This window comes from Elephantulus edwardii, unplaced genomic scaffold (genome assembly GCF_000299155.1).
Source record: "Elephantulus edwardii isolate Elephantulus edwardi_28Jun2011 unplaced genomic scaffold, EleEdw1.0 scaffold00152, whole genome shotgun sequence".
NCBI classification, from domain to species: domain Eukaryota; kingdom Metazoa; phylum Chordata; class Mammalia; order Macroscelidea; family Macroscelididae; genus Elephantulus; species Elephantulus edwardii.
Genome location: NW_006399902.1, coordinates 6,160,910 through 6,182,293, shown reverse-complemented (window position 1 = coordinate 6,182,293; position 21,384 = coordinate 6,160,910). Strand labels below are relative to the sequence as shown.

The window sequence follows — 21,384 nt, the reverse complement described above, 5'->3', positions numbered from 1 at the left end:
CAGGCTGATTTTAAAATTTCTGAGGAGTGCATCGCACAATGGAAGCAAACCAACTTCATGACCAAGCTGGGACACATCTCCTGCAAATCGCTGAAAGGGGGAAACATTAGCTAGCCAGCCTGGTAGCTGCCTCCCCCCTGCCATCATCTTGAGTCATCTGTTGTCTCCTCAGTTTGCTCTGCCCATCAGCCATCCACCCATCTAGTTTGGGACTCTTTTTGTTGTTGTTGTTGGGGTTTTTTTTAATTATTATTAAATTTTGTTAGTTTTAATGAACATTTACAGAGATTTTGGGTTTTCATTCATTCATTGTTGCACTAATTTGGGACTCTTAAGGTGCACAAATCTTAAGGGGCAGCTCACCCTCCCCAAAACCCAGGATCATCCTGTCTGGGTGCCTGCAGAGGCTGACCTCCCAGATAACAACAGGGTGGGGCAGCAACCGGGAGTCCAGCTCTACCTTGTTCCCTTGGCAGCCGACTTCGAGAAATCTGGCTTCAATATAACTCTTAAGAAAAAACTTATGCCACAGTCCTCCTCCTAATTGGAAAAACATTGGTTCCCAAGTTTTCTGGGAGTTACTCCAGCAGCTGAGCCTCTGGCTGGAATCTGATGCCTGGTCTGGGCTAATGACAGCTTTTCCCCAACAGGAAATTGTGGGATTTGAAAAGTAAAGGGAGAGAATGCAGAGAACCTACTGGTCTACCAAGTGCTTGGCATCCTTGTGCCTGCTAGCCGAGGCCTGGCATGGGGGGCAAGGCCTGTCTTGGCACTCCAGGAAATCTCCCTTGCTCTTACTAGATCAGGACACTCCCTAAACCAGCATATTGGGATGGAGTAGATGGCACAGGACAGTTATCCAGAGAGGGAAGAGTCCATGAGGTGTATCGACCAGAATTATTAACCATCACTGTCACAAATTCAAATAAATTGTCTGAACAAGGGTGTCCTGTCTGGCTGAGGCGTGTCTGGGAGCTGGTCTGTATCAGGAAAGAGGGACCTAAGTTTAAAGCACCAGTGCTTGTGACCCTGAAACGGGAGTAGAAGGAAGAAGATGGAAGACATTTCCAAATCCCTTTGCAGTATTAAAATTGGAGAGGCCCTCTTTTGGGTCCCTAGGCAGAACAATTCTCCCTGCTACATACAGGAGGGCTCCACTCATATCCCTGTCCCTCCCACCATCAAGAAGCAGTAGTCACAGCCAAGTTTTAAGTATTTAATTAATGAACCCCTTTAAATGAAACACATAACAGCTTTTTCACTGTGTCTCACTCAGGATTCAGGGCAGAGGGAATGAATTGTCTGTATAGACATATCAAAGACACAAAAATTTAAAGAAATATATATATATTTCTCTTAACGTTTTTATAGAAATTAAAAATCAGAGGCTTTTGGTCTCTCCATTGCGCTACGTCAAGTTCATTTACCCCAGAGGAGAGGATGGTTGGTCTCTTCCAGATCCTCCCTCCCTTCTGTCTTCTGTCCCACCCAGAGAAGAAACAAGCTCAGAACATCCTGAGGATAAGGAGCTCAAGTAACATTGGAAGAGACCAGGGCTTCATTGTGGGTGGGTTTTCTACGCCAGATACACAGAATCAGTCTACGTGTTAACAAGATCCCCAGGTAATTAGACTTTCGGATTCTTCTAGTTGGGATTTCGTTAAAAGTCTAGGTTCTGATTCAGTGTATTGTGCGGAAAGGGAAGTTCTCATCAGGGAAGCTAAACAAGAATGAGCTGGTTCAAAGGCCTAGAAGGGACACGTAAGTCCCTCCTGCCTCCAGCAGCTCCAAGACTGCTACCAGGGCCTGGAGTGCTGGGATCAGATCAGGAGCTGAGCTCAGCAGTTCTGATTATTGTCCTCCTTCCCCAGCTCTCTGGGCAGGTGCAGCATAACCCAAACAGCTCTCCCCTGCCCAGAGGACAAGGAAAGAACATTGGTTTGTAGCTACGAGAGGACAGAAGATGCCTGAGGAGGGCCAGAAGACACAAGTTGTTCTCTTACACAACATCCCCTGTTTTCCCAGCTCTTATTCTGGTGGAGTCCATTTCTCTCCATAGTAGAGGAGAGGTGGCTAGTAAACTAGGTTTCTTTCCAGCTCCGGCCCAAGTCACTGTTGAGGAAAAGGCCTCCAACAGAAATGGCAGCCCTAGGTGGCAGCTAGGCTGTTCTGAGACCCTAGGACCACCATCGGAACCGTAAGCGACTAGGGCACCAGCTTACCGAGTAGTAGTACTGGCTGAAGACTGGAATCATTAAAATTATTGGAAGAGAAAACCCACCCCCTAGGAGTACTTGACACCTTCTCTGTTGATAGGGAGGAGTCTAGAATACAATGCACCTTTGGCTTTCCATCCTTGTCACCAGTTACCCCAGGAGAACCAGCTGTGCTAAAAACAGCTACAGAAAGGATATGCACCAAGAAAAAGTCTGAGAATGACATCTATAGGGCCAGGTCTGTCTGGCCCCACAGCCCAAATAAAAGGTTCTCCCTATCAGACTCTCCATGCTGCCTCAGTACTTCCTGCTGAGGTCAAAGGGGCACAGTCTGTGGGCTCCTACCTCCCTGTCTGGCTCACCTGCCCACCCAAACCTGATTAAGTGAAACAAGGAGAGAGATGCTTGGAGTTACCCCAAGTACTGAGATGCCACTCTACTCTGTACTGCTGAGGGCAGAGAGAAGCTGTGTGTACCTCTCTGATGGCCTTCTTTCCCCCACCCACTGGACCCTGGCAGTCCCCTGCTTGTCCCCTACATGGAGCACCTGGTGTAACTGGAAGGCAGGAGGGTGGTTGGTGGTAAGTTGAGGCACAGAAGTTCAACTTCTCTTGCACCCTTTGTGCTTTGGAATTCCACAGCGCCACCCGTCCCCAGCCTGGGGAAGCCTGTGAGAATACACTGACTAGCCCACCTCCAAGAACTAAGGAGAAGCGCAAACTGGATGGCAGGGAGGGGACAGACTGGTCCCAGCTATGGCCAGGTCACAGGAAACGGGTGCTGCTGCCATGTAAACAGACCCCCTGGAATGTGGCATCGCAGGGCCTGGAAGATGGACATGCAGCCACGTTTCACAAAGTGCTTTGATTCTGTACTACAGTATGTGCATGATTCTGAGCTCATTCAGACATGAAAAAATGCAACAAAACAAACCTCAAGCAAGGTGTTCTGGTCCCAAGTCTGTGGCCTCACCTCAAGGCCAGCAGGGGGCGCACCCACCTACTCCTTCCTACCAGCTACCTCTTTCCACATGAGTATAAGGCCAAGACTGAAGTGGCAAATGCCAGAGGTGAATATATCTGGGAAAAGGCATGAGAGCTGGATGACTTGGAGGACAGGGATCAACACCAGGCTTGCATAAATATCGAAGGCTGCGGAGGTTAAGGCTGTAAGCATCCTCTCGATTAGGTTGTGTCTGCCGAATCCTCTGGTCCTTAGAGCTGCTCTGGTCCCTGAGATTGTTTTTCTGGGATGGGTGAGCAGTGCCAGTGAGGTGGTCAGACCAGCTCTTTCTGTGGATCTGTGGGGGTTAAAGAGGAATGCTTAAGGGGCTGCTTGACTTGGCTCAAAATATCCCCCAGCCTTTTCCCAACCCCTCAACTTAACTGAGCTCCAAATCTCTGTAGGGTATCATTGCTCACCCTTGACAATGAGGAGCCTAAGGCAAAAGTGGCCAATAAAATGGCAAAGCAGCCCAGAGGTGCATGGTTCAAATCTACCAGATGCTCTGCTGGAGAAGGAGGGATAATCTCCTCCTGTACCAGCCAGATCTGATTTGATGGTACACCCACAAAAAATGGTAACATTTAAAAGATGGGAAAGCAGGAATTCAGAATGAGTAGGTCTCACTTCAAAGCACCACACTCTGCTCCTTCACTGGTTCATCCTAGGTGACAGTGGCCCCCAACTAGAAGTTTTAAAACTCAAGATGCAAAATCCTAGATGGCAGGGCTTCCTACATCTATTCCCATTATCAGTGAGGGGCTCACACTCCATCGCTGCCCACTGTACCTGAGCTAGGCAGGCCCTGCTTCCGCTCCCCCGGGCCCACCAGCTGCACAACACCTCCGTTCTCAGCCAGCTCCCCTGTAGTTCTGTTCTTGGTGTGAAGCAGCCCATTGGTGGGAGCAGCAATAAGGGGCTCTGCCCTAGGGGAGGCAGGGGGAGCTCCCACAGAGGGCTTGCGAGCCACAGGTGGGGGAGCCTTAGGCAACTTCTTCGAGGCCTGGGCTAGCCGTGGCTCTGAGATGCTCTTAAGTTCTGCCACCAGATTCCGCTGGAGGTCAGCCTGGGACTCAGGTGACACAGGCCTCTCTAGCTGCAGCTTCTTTGTACCCTTGGAGAAGATGAAGCTGGCTGTAGAGGCGGAGGACTGGGGAGACCTTGGCTCGGCTTCTGGCGGTCCATTGGGCTGAGCACCTGCAAGGCCCTCACTGGCAGCCAGACTGGAGGCCTTGAGTCGGACAGCAGCATGGAGCCCTGAGGAGGGGGCAAGCACTGGGCTGGCCCGCCGTGACAGGGCCCTTCGTAGTGGTTTCTGGGGAGCTGATGGTCCTGGCGCTGGTGCTGGAACCCCTGTGGGTGCTCCCACAGAACGCAGCCGCACCATCTGTAGGAGCGACGGTGTGACGAGGGGCGCACTGGAGTCCCCCGGGGGTGCTCCACTGCTCTTGCTACAGGCCCCAGGTTCCTGCTGAGGGACTCTGGTCAGAAGTCCTGCAGCAGAACCAGTAGGAGGTGGAGCTGGGGGAGATGGAGGCTCTGGGGGACCAAGAGGCTGGCTCTGGGGAGAGAAAGCAGCTATAGGGAGCACTACGACCAGAGCACTAGCAGGCTCCTGGGGTTCTGAAGAATCCCCAGATTCAGGACCAGCCAGAGAGAAAAAAGCCTCCTCCGGGGGTGGGAAGTCAGCCATGGACAGGTCACGCTCCTCAGGGACGGGAGGTGGAGGTGGGGGCCAGCTGGGATCGTGAAGGGGCTCTTCAGCAGTCTCTGGGGCGGATGGAGTCTCCACAACCACCTCTGGCTTCTTAGTGGGTGGTGGGGGTGGGTGGTAGGATGGGGGTGGGGATGGTGGGGGAGACTGGCCTTTGGTGAGCACAGGAGTCTCCTGTGGTGGGGTCAGCCATGTCGAAGGAATGGAAGAGGGCTCAGGACTGTTACCATTGGCAAAGACGGGCCCAGGAGCCAAAGCAGGGCCAGCCAGAGCAGGGCCAGCCAGGGCAGGGGCAGCCTGGTTGGTGCTCTTGGGCTTAGAGGGAGGCGGAGAAAAGGGAGCAGACACCTTGGGGTGAGGAGGTATGACAAACCTGTCACTCAGAGTGGTGGAAATGTGGGAGCCAGTTGGGTCAGAGGAGGAGGAGCAGAGAGAAGTGAGAGAGGAAGAGACAGAAACCCCGGGAGAGCGCAGGGAAGTGACTCGCTCTGGTTTAGGGGGCTGGGCCCTGCCTGGGGAAGTAGGGGCACCTGTCAGACCCTTGGGGGGAAGCGTAGGGGTGCCACTTTGGCTTGAATATCCACTGGAGGGAGAGAGTGTCCGTTCTGGGGAGCGTGGGGGTCTCCGGGAGCCCCCTGGAGACAAGCCAGGCACCCAGCTGCCTGCTGAGCTGGATGGACAAGGTGCTGTGCCCACTCCTTCTGACCCACCAGTGGGGGGGGGCCGAGGCAGCTGTGGCTGCTGCTTCCGCTCAGGCTTGGGTGGCAACCCCAGGGGCCCATCAGGGACTGCTGAGCCCCGCTGACGGAGTGAGTAGGTCCGGCGGGGAGGTGGTGGGGGCCGCTTCATCTTACGCAGGGACATGCTCCGACTGAACAACTGCCCACTGCTCCGGACGCTGGTTGTGTCGGAGGCCTCAGCAGTGCTGCCCCCGCTAGGAGAACCCCTCCCACTGCCCCCCGGGGGAGGGGGTCCCACACTGGTGCTCGCCATAGAGCCCTCTGGGCGGCCCTCAGAGCCACCCTTGGAGGAGAGGGTAGAGCCGTCAGACACAATGGTCTCAGAGGACTGAGAGTGGCTCCAGGTGTCACTAGAGGAGGATGGGTGGCGGCTGCGGGGCTGAGGACTTGAGGCTGACGAGAATCGGCCCAAGGAGCGGACGGAGGCTGGACTGGCCGAGTGCAGGCTGCAGCGACTCAGTGTGCGCAGGCTGCAGCGGCTCAAGGCGACCACGTCCACTGTGGGTGGCAGCACCGCATGTGGGATCAGCTTCGACAGGTAGGTGGCCTGGGGCGAGATGGACATGGCTGGGCTTAGAGGCTCTGCAGGCCCCACACCTCCTGTCATCCCTGGCACTGCCAGGGACATGGGCCGGGTAAGTGGTGGGGGCCGAGCCCCTGTGGACCGGCCAAGGAGGGTGTCATCCCGGTAGACACGGTCGATGTGGCGCTGCAGCATAGCCTCTGCTTCAGTACTAGCTTCTGCCTCCACTTCCAGGGCCTGCAGGGACACCCGGACACCTGTCCCTGAGGCCAGACCCCCTTGGTGGCCATCCACGGTGGGAATGCGGACAGCATCTCGGGAGATAGGAGGCCGAGGAGTCCCTGGTGCCTCACGCTCGTTCCGCAGGCCTAGGATGGACAGGGAGGAGGCCAGGGTCAGCAGAGGGACCAGTCAAGGCTCCCACTGCCAATCTCCCCAGACCAGGGCTCACCAAGCTCCTTCTGCACATGCTGTGGCAATCCCAGCACTGTGCTCCTCCGTTCTCGCCGCCGCCGCCCAGACTTGCCAGATTTGGGGAACGAGTCATGGGGTCGGAAGGTGGAGCCTAGAAGCCAACGAGAAAAGGCATTCAGAGCAAGAGGTCTCAGGGCACATTCTAGCATGGTGCTACTTCAGCAGGATATTAAAAACACAATAAAAAGATAGCCCAGAATCAAGTGAGTGTGCATAATGCTGGGCTGAACAAAGTCAGAAACTTCTGAGGTCTTTATCAGGCCAATACTGACAATTTCCAGTTGTTGTTTACCATCAAGTTGGAAATGACCCACTGTTGACCCTCTGGTGGGTTTTCAGAGACAGTTAATGACATGGAAAAAGAACGCCCATCTTTCTCCTGCAGAGCATCTGGTGGATTCAAACCATGTACCTTTGCTTTGGCAGTCTAATTCCTTACCACTAAGCCTTCAGAGCTCCCTATTTCCAGTTAGAATGTGCTTGCTATGGTGTTAAGAACCTTGGCAACAAAGTACTTAAGCACTTGGTTAGTAATCATAAGGTTGGCAGATCAAATTCACCAGTTCCTCTGCAAGAAAGAGATGTGGTCCCTGTAAAGGAACTCTCTAGGGCAGTTCTGTTGTCCTACACGGTCACTGAGTCAGAAGCAACTTGATGGCAATGGGTTGGGTTTTACTATATTGTTAGTCAACATACTAGACAATGGATGATGATGCAAGTACTCTCATTATCCCCATTTTCACAGAACGCCAAACTAAAGCTCAGAGAGGTTAATGATTTGCCCAAGGTCACACAGCTAATAATAGCAACTTCAGGCCTTGAACTCAGGTTACCTGACTTCAGAGCCCACACCCTTGCTAGCCCTACACTGTAGTCAGTATGCATCATGAAACTCCAAGAAGATGCAGGGTTCTGTGTTTTCTGAATTCACTGAATCTCACAGCCTTGGGAAAGTGCAGGTGCTGGGACCCCCCCTAGCCCAGCCCTGGTGAGAATCTCAGTAGGCAGCTAGGCCAAGCAGGCAGCTAAGCAAGCAGGCACCTCTGCGCTGGATCATCTCTGAGCGGATGGAGAGCGCGTCCTCTGCCGTAGAGCTCTCTGCCGTGTAGGATGTGCCCTGGCTGCAGAAAGAGATGCTGTCTTCATCTGGCCCTGTCTGGGAAGACTGGGAGGGAACAAAGAGACCCAGGTGAGGTGCATCACTGACTTTTAACTCACAGGTCCTCTCCTCCCCTCCCTCCCAGGACCACCTAGTATTGAAGAACAAACATCAGTTGGAGCAGCTCTAGAGTTGTGGGTCAAATAGTCGAGTCTATCTATATAAGAAGGGAACTACACCACAGGGGTCCAAGGCATATATATATATATATATGCCAGGGATACAAGTCAGGACTGAGCTGGGGGAAAGTTCTCACCTGGATGCTCTGGGTGTCTCCATGATCCCAGTTGCCCTTACTCAGCTTCTGTTTTTCTGGAAAATATCAGAAGAATGGATTGGGCTTAAGGGCCTGATCCAGGGAGCTAAGAGGGTAGCACTGGCGGAGGCAGGGGGTGGGAGGGAGGTTACCCTGGTGCTGGAGGGAACGGAGCCCCTCCTGGGCTTGTGTGTGCAGCTCCTCCAAGTGAGGTGGTCGTCCGCTAGGGAAGAACACATTGTCCTGGTGCTCATCCACGACAGACCCAGGCCCCTGGCCAGGTCCTGCACCTAGACGTTTGTCATTCTCAGCCTTAGCAGAGCCTAATGGGATTGAAGAAAGAAGGCAAGTGAGGCCCAAAGACTTAAGCTCCCCAATAGCACTCACAGACCCCCAGACTATACATGGTCCCTGCACACACACGTAGTACCCACAGCCTCCAAACTGAGTATAGAGCCCACAATTCTGATGTATAAACACTCAGTACATACACATGCAGCCCCCATGTGCATATGGAAACCATGTCCAAGTGTACATGTAATTGTGTACTCATCATCCAATGGGCCCCATCCACAGCACAGACAGATTTAGTATACAGATTTTAGTCTATATACGAACAGCAACCAAACATAAACACATCTGCACACTCATACCACACAAGGGGCACACGGCACACTTAACTTTTACATATATACAGAATTCCCACATTGCCTCTCCTGGACACAGACAAACAGTACCCAAACATACACACCACTGTGTACCCACATAGCTAGCACTGAGCCCAGTTTTCTGATTTTACAATAAATACACTGCTCATAGCAAATATATTTCTCCTGTTTCCAGCCAGGCCCCATACCTTATTTATAGGAAACAAATGATCTTTTCTGCATAAACCCTTGGGCCGGGGCTAGGAATCTGACACCATGGGAAACCTGGAAGAGGTAGGGGCTAGCCAGCTATAAAGAGATTCCCAGAAAATCCTGAGGAAGGCAAAGACCAGGGAGATGGCCTCTTGAGTCCTCTACTCACCCATGTGGTGGCTGCCCTTTAGGGGGAAGATGGGTGGGAGGTGGAAGAAAAAGGGCCTGGTCCTACACCAATCAAGGAAGCTCCAGCCTCTTTTATGGGAGCAGTGCCAGGTATCCCCCCTCTCCAAGAAGGCCCTCGCCCTGGCCCCTGGTACAGAGGAGCCAGAGATCCATTACAAAGGATCTAATTACAGGCCCCGCCCATGGGGGGGGGACTGGTCATCTAATCCTGGGGAGGGGAGGCTTTGTCAGCAGTTAGCAACCCCAGCCCCCCTTCAAATGGAACCCACAACATAAGCAAAAGCGCCCGAGGGTCATGTGACCTTGGCAGCACCTTGTAGAGGGGCAGAAACAAAACAAGTCCTTCAAAGGGCAGGCCTGAGGTACAGGGTCTTCAGTTCAGACCCCCTTCCTCCTCCCTCTGCCCATGCTTCCTCAGCTAAATAGAGAATCTGCAGCAATCCCACAAGGTCAGAGCAAAGGGGTCCCCCAGCAGATCTTCTTGCCCAAGCCTCTGGGTTTCCAAGTGGGAACAGGATCAGAACAGGCTAGGCCTCGCCTAAGGTCACCCAGGGAGAGAAAGGTCTAAACGGGATTTTCAGAGGTGACTCCCAGAGCATGCTCAGACTAGGGGGCCTCCTCTGCCCCCTATATCTCAGTCCAGACCCAAAAGCCCTAAGAGAAGGAAGTGGGCAGAGGCCTCTTTCTCCAAAAGTTCTCCATCCTCTGGTTTCTAAAAACATCATTTCATTTATCATGCTCCTCATGATAAATGCTCCCTCTCACGCTCCCCAACTTTCTTCATTGCTCCCCACATCCTCTTCAACATCCTGGGCTAGCCTAGGGAAAAGGCTGCCTACTTCTCTGACCTCGGGTACCCAGTAAAGTGTGAGTACCTTGGCGGAAGCCAGTCTCGCCTGAGGGCTGCAGGCTTCAAGGTCAGGGGCACCTGGATCCATGTTCCCAAGCAAATATAGGGCCCAGACAAAGGCAGCGACAAAGCGTCTGGACAAAGGCAAGGCGGTGGCCAACAGGGTATTCTGACCTTATTGCCAACCCCATCCCCCATCCCAAGGCTTTACCCGGCCCTGACCCCTACTCCACACAAGGGTCTGCTAAATAAATAGTGTAGGATCACAGCCTCTCCCCATCCAGCAACACCCACTCACCCTTCTTAAAAAGTCCAAGAAACGCGGGGAGGCGGCGGCCCAGGAACACCACCATGATTGCGGCTTGCCACCTGGGACTGTCCGCTATCCAACTACTCCGGATCGGGAGGCAGCACCTTCCCCACCTCTCAGCACCCTGGGTCAGAGAGGCTGACACCCAGCCCAAGCATCCGCTCCGGGCAGAGGGGGAGGGGCCGCTCTCCAGGTCCTCCGCCCACCTTCTCCACTGGTCCCGCCCACTCCTCCGACCCCGCCTCTCAAAGCTAGGGGAGGGGCTTAACCACCCAAAACGCGAAAATGAGGCTCAGCTCTAGAGAGGCTTGAGACTGCCAGGTGGGAAGTTAACTCAGTTCGGGTGGTGCAACACGACCCCTGTCCCCAAGTCCTTGTCTAAATATTGATGAGCCAGAGTCTGGGATGGGGTCCCAGTTGCCAGATGGTGGGTGGAGGCATCACCAGACTAGCCCCCATCAAGCCCCCCTGGGCTGCTGAATACTCCCTGGAGAAGAAGCTCAAAGCATAGAGCAGAGAGGAAACCAGGGCTGCCTGTGGGGCTGACCAGACCATAGGCGCCAAGTCCCAGAGGTCTGGAGTCTGGCCCAGGACACAGTGCTGGGAATCTAGGGACATGTTCCCAGTATGAAATCACAGGGGTTGGTGGTAGTAACAGCGTCTCATGTAGGTCAAGCCTCGCACTTTCCAATTCTTCTCACTTGGCAATGTGACTCTAGCAGCTCAGAGCAGCACAGTAAACCCTCCAAAGTCAAACAGCAGCCCTTCTATTCCCCTCCTCCCAAATTTTCTCCATTGGGCCCACTCTTGGACTTTCACTACTCTGTGCTAGATTACCAGTCAGGGAAAAGAGACTCATTAAAAATACAGCTCAAAGTGAGGGCAGAAGGCAAGGAAGGGGAGCACAGAGAGGGAAGTCAGGTCCAGGTTCAAATCCTGCTCAAGAATATACAAATTATCATGTGGACAACAAGGTCAGTAACTCTTCTTTATAAGATTGTTGTAACCTATTAAACTAGGTGAAGGAAAAGGCTATATATATAAAAAGAGTGCTTAGCATAGCATCACTAAAGAAAAGGCAAACCCAGAAAGCTACACAAGAGTCACAGACAACAAAAAAAAAACCATTACATACACCACCCCACATTACCAGTAACAACAAACATTAACCAACAAGTGGCAACATATGCAGACACACAAGACCAACAGATATGGGCAAGTGAAAGGACTACACCCATATTCACGCACAGGTTTGGCAGATGATCTTTCAACATGAGTTTTTGTAGACACTGGTAATACATCCCAAGTATTATAATAGAGCCCACGGGGGCAAAATTGGCAAAATTATGTAAACTTCTTAACCATAACCAACACACTGAGGTATGAGTCCCTGCTCACGAGCCTCAGGACCATAGTTTCAGGGAATATCAAGGCTAATCAGCTAACACAGTCCACAAAACAGCAACTCAAAATTTAAAAGCTTGTGTGGGGCCACCTAAGATGTAACTCCCTACCTCCCTGTCCCTGTCTGCAGTGACAAAAATCAAAGGTGCATAGAAACAATTAGTCCACAGCATTAATAGACCTCAAGAATCTCAATTTTACCTACACTGAAACCAGAGCTAACTCCTGCCTGGTTATCACTACTAAACTCTCTGAAAGAGACACATAGAAAGTCCTAGATAAGAGTGGGAGACAAAAATGAAATAAAACTCAAAATCACAGTAATGCCCGGCTTACTGGTCTATGGAGATTTATGGAACCTTTGAACCAAAGGCCCTTCTTTGTTCTCTGAGCCTCAAACTGAACTCACCCCTGTAGCACAACTTTTAGCCAAACAACTGACAGATCTATAAGGTGAACATTAACACCAGGGAGGTACACAGCCCTTAGAACAATCAACAGGCTCACAAGGGCAACATATGCCCAGGGAGACAGCTAAGACAATAGAAATGGATGAAAGTATGAAAATAAGAATCACAGAGAGAGAGTGGAAGGAGTGGTGATACAACAAGGAAACAGCAATCAATTAAAAAAAAAAAAAAGAATGACTAAAGGAAATCTAATCTGTAAATTTTCACTCAAATCACAAAAAGTTTTTTAAAAGATACTTGCATAACTGGGGAGTGGGTGAGAAAGTGGCTGTAACTATACAGCAAGTATTAAAGCAGAAACCAAGATTACAGTTAGTGGAGAACTTTGCCTTGTCTAAGCAAACGCCTTAGCTTCATAAATATTGGATGACAACATAGATGAGGTAAACTAGAGACAGTAAAATCCTATAAACAATAACCTTTCAGATAGTGAAGAACAAGGAGCTAAGATGGGAAACGGGGTGAAGACATTTTAGCTATCTGAGCAGCTATAAGAAGGGCAGCACATCCCCAGCAAAGGAAACCAGTGCACAGGCCTAGAGGCAGGAGTGGTGTGTTTCCACACAAGCCACAGACGGAGAGGAGGTCAGCGTGAGTGAAGTGCAGTGAGTCAGGGAGAGGGTAGTAGAAGAGCTCAGAGAGTGGGCAAAGGCTAGGGGATGCTAAAGGCCTCAGAAAAGTGTGGATTTTAGTCAAAGAGCCCCAAGAATTCAATTACTTAGGGTTTAAGCTAGGTAGAGACATCACTGAGCAGCTCTGGTGACACAGTCCATAGGAGGTTTTGCACCTCTCTGGCGGTTCACGTCCAGCAGAGGCTTCTTGAAAGAAAGATGGGCCAACTCCTCCTGTGGAACTTACAGTTACAAAATACTACTTGGGGGTCAGTTATGAGTCAGTTTTGACTGGACAGCAATGCGTTCCTGAGAGTGACATCATTAGGAAGATCCCTCTGTATAGCAGTACAAAGTGCTGTAGAGTCTAAACTCAGCTGAGGCTACCCCTCTCTCACAGCATCCTTTTCTCTGAATCCTCGGGATCTAAAGATTCACAGTGGTCCCTAAGCCATAAGACCCCTCAGCAGCTCCCTCCCACCTCAGAGGTTACTCCACACTCAAACAAGCTGAGAACAAAGATTTGTGGAGGTGCATAATGTACATCCACGATCACAGTGTCAGGGACACAACACTCCTCTGTGATGGGCAGTTTCATTGCCCTTTACAGCACAGTAGCACTGACAGAACTGTAGGTCAGCATTCAAACTCAGGATCACCTGGGCCCAAAAGCCATGCACTGTCCACCATGCCTGACACAAGCCTGATCTCCCCAACTGATGTGGGGCTGAGGGGGTCCCATCAGTTCTTCAAACTGGAGGTTCCATGACCACATCCTCTTTACCCTCTTAGACTCATGTGCTCATCTTATCAGTTTCACACAAACAGAAAAGAGCACCAGACCAAAACTTTCAGAGTGATTAATTTTTGCCAGGCACCATGCCAACTGCTGGGGGAGGGCAAAACATAGCTCTGCCCTCACAGCTCCTACAAGTGCCCTTCAAGGCAGGGAGTCAAAGAACTCTCCCAGTCATCAATCATGGACCTGGGAAGTTCAGTCAGCCGACTTCCTAAGCTCAAGCAGTTTCCAAAGCTAAAGCTTTAAACCAAGAAAGTCAGTCACCACCAGGGGAAATAAGAGCTGAGTGCCTACTAGGTCAGGTGGGGAACATCAGCTCGTCAAGGTCCCAGGCCCACAGCTGGTAGGTCAGGGCCACAGCTGCAACTGTGGGATCCAAGGTTCTTACACTTGATAACATCTGGTTGCCCCTGACAACACCCCTCACTCTTTCCCCAGCATGACCTGATTGAAGCCAGGCGCCTCTAGGAGCCACCTCAAGCACAGGTCTACACATCTGAGGCTTGCTTAGGTAGGGATGAGCAGCCTCAGGTTGGGGTGGGCACCTCATAGAGAAAGTTAAGTCAGAAAGTGAAAGGACTTTGCCCAAAGTCCACATTTCGCACAACACACAGGACAGTATAAGAAAAAGGAAGTTCTAGAGCTCAGGTAGAGTCCACTGGGGCAAGCGCTCAGGCACACCGCCGCCCCCACCCCCCACCCCGAATTCCCCGCCTCCCCAGGTATGCACTCAGAGCCCCTCCCACAAAGCACACTCAGCCCTATCCCTGCCCTCCTCCCAAGTGCAAGAGCACAGAGCCACGCAGGGCCCTGTTCGATGGTCGCGTGCTCACGAAGGGAGGGGCCTGTGCCCACCACTGTGAGGCTTTCCTAAGCCTGGGGACAAGGAGTGGGGGGGGAACAGCCCCCACCCTTCAAGGCTGTGCGCGTGCGCATAGGTGTGCATGCGTGCGCAGTCTTGGCACGGGCTCCCAAGAGGTGAGGCCCCAACCTGCCCCATTCCAGAGCAAGAGGTTGGGGGCGGCGGCGCGCCCACAGACAGGCAGGCCTGACTCAAGGGAGAAGAATGAGGGAGGAGGGCACAGCTGCCCAGGTGGCCTTGGACCAGGAACTGGAGCCCTCGGAGGAGCCGACCCTGCCCCCACCCCTGCGTCCTCTGTCCCCACCGCCTCTGGCTAACCAAGGAGCCAAGATGCCTGAGTTCTGGGGCCCCTAGGTTCAATCTCTCACTACACATACAGGTGGACATACCAAGGCCCAGACAGGGCTGGGGTCTAGGCAGAAACAGAACTTTGAGTGTATGTGGTTTTTGTTATCACAGGTAAAATGACACGAGCATAATAAAAGCTTTCCAGTTCAGGGAACACTTTTTCTTCTACTGTCTCAAAGGACACCTAACAGGAAACCTGGAAAGGATGTGTGAAATCCCCTTCTCACCAAAGTGTAAGGTGGCTCAAGGGAAAGGACTTGCTCAAGGTCACCCAGTCAGGAAGTAGGTGTGCCCAGATTCTAACCTAAGCCTCCTAATGGAGTTGGGAGTCCTGAGTCTGAAGTAGTTAACACAAAGAGGGCCACAATCTCATTCTCTGCTAAGTGAGGTGGAAGTTCTATACCCCACAACAGATGAGGAATCCCCCTTCCTTCCTCTATGAAGAGCCCTGCCCTACCTGGGGCTGAGCAGACAGGCCGGTTCTAAGGTAAATACTGGGGGGGGGAGTGCCTGTTCAGGGACGGGAGGGAGGATCCCATCCCCACAGGGTGCCCCAGGGAACAGGCAGTGTGAGGGGAGAAATTAGCTGCAATAATACTAATAAATGTTCTAATGAGTTTGCGGGGCACAATTTGCTCCTGACAATAACATGATAATCTCTTTCGGCCATGATGCAGCTCTGACTTTTCAAAACCCCTTCCTTTTGTTCCTCCAAGGCATGATTATCTCCAGTTTATGGATGCCAGGGAGGCAGCCACCATGAAGCCAGGAGAAGGCTTAGAGTCAGGAAGTCTGGATTCCAGGCCTCAGAATGATTCTGCCTCTCTGGACATGGGTCAAGAAGCCCTGGTAGCGAAGTGGTTAAGTGCATCAGGCACTCCTGGGGACAAGTCTACTTCCGTAATGATTATAACCTTAGAAACCCAATGGGGCAGCTCTGCTCTGTTCTACATGCTCACTAAGAGCTGGAGCCAATTCAAGGGCAACAGAGCCTGGGTGGGGGAAACCCCATTTTACAGCATGCTTACCAAGTACCACCAGTTGTGGGTTCCCTTCATGGTGACCCCGTCCATGTGTGTCAGAGCAGAATTGTATTCATGGGGGGGGGGGGGGTGTTGGCGTTCTTTTTTTCCAGAAGTAGGCCACCAGGCCTTTCTTCCAAGACACCTCTGGGTTAACTCAACTCTCAGCCTATTGGTTAGCAGTCAAGTGCACGAACCAGTTAGACCACCCACAGAGTGCCTCAGAAAGTTAAAGTGTAAACATAAAGGTAGAATCCACCTGTTTCAGTCACAGGGATCCTCCTTCTCCAGGGGGTGGGGATGGGGAGGTGAATAGAGTACTCGCAGATCTTCCTGCCTTTCCACTTAAAGAATCGATAATAAACTAGTATTTACTGGATACCAGTTGAGACAAATGCAACCTCAATTTCCTCACTATACAGGGGCACTCCCTGGGTGTCAGTGACTTGCCCAAGGTCACACAGCAGGTAATGACAGAGTCCAAGTGAGCCCAGTTCTGAGTGGCTGCAAAACCATGTTCTCACGCCACTAGCACCCTCCTCTGTCACCCACTTCTAAGTTCTCTCAATCACAAGTGGAGTTAAGAATCATTAAGATAAGGTCTGATAAGGGACACTTATCAGCCCCCTATCTCTAATGACCTTCTCCCTACTCCCTCCAACCCATTGGACAGATCTAACCTCCCTTTTAGTGAATGAAGGGAACTCCTGGCCCTGATGAGGTATATCCCCAAGTGGGTGAAGTAGAGGGAGCACTATCCTGAAAGACCTAGGTATAAAATGTAGCTGCACTACCTTTTTCTGGGCCTCATCTGTGAGATGGGTGGGTTGGCTGGGTGGCCTCTAGGGATCCCTCACTATACATATGACTGCCCCTGAAAGGAAGGTAGTTCCTCACTTTCGGCCAGGTCTTGTGATTCCAAGGTTCACCTTATCTAAGATTCTCAGTCCAGAGAGGGTTGCACCAGCCCCTTATGCGCATGCCCGGGACTCCAACAAGCTAGTCTGGACATGCAGCTGGTCCTCAAATTTCCACCAAGGAAAGGCACAGAGATGTGGGGGAAAGCTGGGGGTTCTCCCAGATGTGGGGCTTACCAAACACCCTATGCCTTCAAGGTACAGAAAGGGAGGAAAGGATGGCTAAGTCCACCAATGGTTTAGACCCTTCCCTCTCTCTAGGATTCATTCTCTCCGTCTGTGAGATGGGGATAACAAACCCAACCACAATGAGGGAGGTAAAGCTGACAGTATGTTGTATGGGAATGGGGGTGTGCAGGGTGCTCCTCGGTTCCCAGTGGATATGCTACCTACCCAGGACCAAGTTCCCTGCAGGCCTACTGTCTGCCCAGCAATGACATGGTGTCTCTTCATCCACTCTCAACCTTCTCTACTCCCCAAGGACATGTGATCCAACGAGCCAGCTCTTAGATAATCTGGTTTCCCCCTCCTGTTTTTTACCTGTTCCCCGAGTCCTAAAAGGTAGCAAGGCTTGGTCCTCAAACCCTGTTGATTCCCACAGTGTTTACTCCACTGGTGTTCCCTAACACAGTCTAACTCCCTCAAGTACTTGGGCTTTCTTTCCCCAGAGAGATAGCAGACCCCTCAGTTATAAAATGAAACCCATTCACCGCAAACTGGTTAAGGGCACAGACTTGGGAATCTGACTGGTTTGTTTTTGACATTCAGGTCTGCCACTCCTTAGCAGCATGACAAGTGACTTCACTTCTCTGGGTTCAAGCTCATCTGTAAGATGGGGAGAATAGTTTTTAATATGTTGGGCTTTTGGGGGACAAATGAATGAATTAATGTTAAGGACTGAGCATAGGGCCTAGCTAATACATGGGAAAGGCCTCATAATTATCATTACTCTCCATGTTACCATCCCCTGCCAGTGTCTCTTGCCCTTATCCCCATCTGACCAATCCCAGGTCCTATCAGTTCTGCTACCTCCTCCACAGTCTCTTCAGTTGCCACTCCTCTCCACTCCCAGAGCCTCCACCCAGGCCCCAGCCTTCACCTCATCACCTCTCCCCTGGATTACAGCAACAGCCTCTGGACTGCTCCCTAAGCCTCTACTCTCACCACCCCTTGATCCCCTGTCCTGCTTGCACCTACCCTCATCCCAGCCATCCTCCTAACACACCACTTTCACAGACTTCTCCCTTGCTCACTTTCACTGGCTCCCTAAAGAGCTGTAGACTCTAGCCCCCTCACACACACCTGACTTACATTTTCTCCCTCACCTCACCTTCCCATAGACTAATCAAATAGGTATTACTCAAACTCTCACACCTGGATCTGTGACAGCAGAGGCTGGTTGGTCTAGAAACCTCAGCATAAATTACAACCAGGGATTAAAGCTTGCATTCATGATGGACCCTCACTTCCCCCTAGGCCCAAGGAAGAAAATCTCTAATACTTTTTCCTCCAACACTTCTGCTCACAACCATAATTCACAGCCAAAATACATTTCCAGCCACATTCCCTCATCTAATCAACAATTCCACACTAATACCACTTCTGCAGTTACTTTAAAAAACAAATTAAGACCACTTTCTTAGTATTCTAAACTTGGCCCCAACCCAGAAACCTTTTAACACAGAGCCTAGAATCACAGTTCCCACACTTCTGTGTTGCCCTGAGGTTGCCTTCCAGTTATCAAGAACATCTTCAAGTCTAGTGGATCCCTGAGTTTCAGCATGGGCTAGAGGACAGAAGGGTGTCTAATAGAATAGCCCTAGGCCTTAGTTCAAGATGTCCCTCCACATTTACTTAAGGGCCACTGAACTGGAGACTGTAAGCAACGCTCTCTTATCCTCTCTCCCCCCCTTAATCACTAATGGTCACAAGTTGGGGTCCACAATTGGTTCTCAGGAAACCATCAGATCAGAGAGATCAGTAGAGGGCAGAGGAAGAGTTCCCAGTCCCACCCCTAAGTATGCATCCTATATAGAGAGTCAGGAAGGCACAGCATGGATTTTAAGTGCCAGGCAGGCAGAGTTCCTGAAAGTCCTTTCTCACCAATGCTCACTTTATGAGAAATCCTCCAAAAGCCTCTCTGAACCCAGTCTACCTTTTTCCTGTCGTGACTGTGATTACCATTACTATGCCTCAAACCACTACAGGCCAATGACCTTGGACAAGACTTCCTTCTCTGGACCTCAGTCTCTTCATCCAAAAAATGGCTAACTATTAGGATCCCGATTAAGTCACCCAAACCTAGTTTTCATTTCACAGCAGGTTCCTGTAGGAACCAGGCTAGGATGTGCTCAAGGTCAGGAGGGTGCACGACAGAGCTATGCTGAGGCTGAGGGCCCAGGCCCCTAATTCAGGCCAGGCTCTTTCCATCACCCCCTGTGGGGAGCGATGAGATCATCAGACCCAGTTCTGAATCTCTAGGAATAGGAGCCCTCCTGAGAAGACACGGGTAGATTCTCTCACTACAGCAGAGCCCTTCCCCACCCCCCAATTCCACCTCCACTGGGCTTCCCTCATTCCTCCAGACCAACAGATACCTCTAGAGTGCCCTGAAATGGTGTGTGGGGAGGATGCTGGATAACAGGAGCACAGACTCCTCACCCTGCCCCTCCTCCATCCTTTAATTCACCAGTGGAGGCACAATTCATGGCACCTCCTCCGCCAAAATCCCTTGAAACTCAAGGGAATACCCTGACCTGCCACACCCGCTAAGGGAAATCTGGAGTCCTGTCTCCTGGCGCTAGGGTGGAAGGCCTTCCCCATTCCTCCGCATTTCCAGGCTGGAATGTGACCGGCGGAGGGATCCCGCAGCACGCTGGGTAGGGCTGCGTTCCAGCTGGGTGGCTGCACTGAAAAGGGGGAAATGCGGCTGCAACCACGGGGACTAAAGGGGGGGGGCGGCGGGGGGGGAGGGATCCCAGAAAACCAGTCTGACTCCCGTCCGCGCCAGGTGGAGGCGGCCCCGAGACTCCAGCTTCTGCTTTCTTGGTTCTCCCTCTACCTTTGTCTCCCCTCACTCCCACAAACTTTCAGCCTGTTGGGGGCAAAAGCCTGAGGAACGTGTGTGTCCGCGCATCAAGTGCCTGAGCGTGTTGAGACTATGCAGTATGTACATCTGTGTAAGACTGGGTACTGAACTTACATGACTGATATATGTGTGCACGGCTGTATGTATGGCTAAATCTGCACGTGAAGTGTAGTTGGTGTGGCTGTGTATGCATAAGTACATGAACCTATGCCTCGGGGTCTGCGTCTTGCAGCGTTGGTGCCAAAGTGTACTGTACGTATGTGATTTTGTGTCTTGTATGTACATCTGTGTGTCGTGTGTGATGTGTGTGATGTGTAAATTGTGAACATGTCCATGTGCCCGCCTGTGGTTAATGGTGTGTACGTGTGATCTGTGTGCATTAAAGGGGTGGGGTCTTTGCGGAGATTCTGGCTGGCCCCCTACACTCAGAGCCACCAAGCCCCAGGAGGGGGCAGCAGTGGTAGCAGAGGCTGCAGCAAGGGGACCCTCCTCCCTCCCCCGCCCCGCCCCCACCCCATACCTGCGGGCCGCTTCGCCGACCGCCCGAACCTCCAGAAGCTGCGGACCCGGGGGCCACTGGGGGCCTTCCGCTTGTGATGTGAGTTACCCATGGCAGCCGCCAGAACCGGCGTGGGAACCCGAGCACAGCTCAGCCCGCCGGCCGGCTGGCCCACAGCCCCGGGAGGCAGGCAGTGAGAGGCGCGGGTGGCCACCACAGGCGCCCCCAGCCCCAGCCCAGCCCCGCCCCCAGGCTCAGTGGCCAATTGCCGGGGCGAGGCGGGGCCTGGCGAACGTCCCGTAGGCCCCGCCCCCTCTCCGGGACCTGGGAGACCTGCTGAGCCGGGCCCCGCCCAGAGTGCTCGGGAAAAGCCCTACTGGTCCGGGTGGGGCAGACGGGGTCGCCAGTTCTTCCAGCCCAGCGACCAGCTGTTGGAAGACTGCAGTGGAGCCAGGTGAACTAGGGGATAGGCCCTGGCCAGGTGGGGTATAGGTCCTGCTTTGGCTAGAACCGACCAGCTCCCACTCCAAGTGTCACGTGTCTATTTATCGATTTTATTGTTATTTTTGTAGTAATGGTGTTAAAAATAGTAGTAGCACACTTAGCATTACTGTGCTGTTTTCACGCATTACTTCCTCTCAGTCACACTATCATCCTGTAAAGTAGGTACTTTTATCATATTCATTTTAGAGATGGAGAAATAGGGGCTCTAGGGTGAGCCGACTTGCTCAAAGTCAAGCAAGTACTAAGGGAAGGCTCAAGCAAGCTCTGACAGACTCATATGCCCACTGCTTGTGCTATCACCTTTCTGCTAATCCATCTACGTCTCTGCAGTGACCGTAATTGTGCATTTGTGTAATTGTGGGCTTGAATGTGGCTGTGTAATTGTGTGCTTATGTAGCTGTGACCAAGTGTGTGGTGGGCTCCTCTGTAATCATCTGTGTATGACAGTGTGCCTGCATTCATATAATTGAGCCTGGTTTCTGTGTCTGGACATGTGCTTTTGTGTATCTGCCTATGTAATTGTGCCTGCCTCTCAAGGTGACTGAATAGACTCAACTTTTTTTTTTT

The 21,384-nt window shown here is 51.9% G+C and overlaps 1 protein-coding gene across 1 annotated transcript in view; it reads right to left on the bottom strand.

The window, feature by feature from the left end:
• Positions 1-3,981: 3,981 nt before the first annotated feature.
• The window catches only part of KIAA1522 (KIAA1522 ortholog), a gene marked incomplete at its 5' end in the record, with an annotated part of 29,638 nt that continues 12,235 nt past the window's right edge, over positions 3,982-21,384 (bottom strand). Inside the window, 5 exons of the mRNA XM_006895000.1 lie at positions 3,982-6,563; positions 6,647-6,760; positions 7,711-7,834; positions 8,085-8,140; positions 8,237-8,407. Coding sequence (XP_006895062.1) covers positions 3,982-6,563; positions 6,647-6,760; positions 7,711-7,834; positions 8,085-8,140; positions 8,237-8,407 — 3,047 coding nt within the window. The remainder of the gene's footprint in view (positions 6,564-6,646; positions 6,761-7,710; positions 7,835-8,084; positions 8,141-8,236; positions 8,408-21,384) is intronic.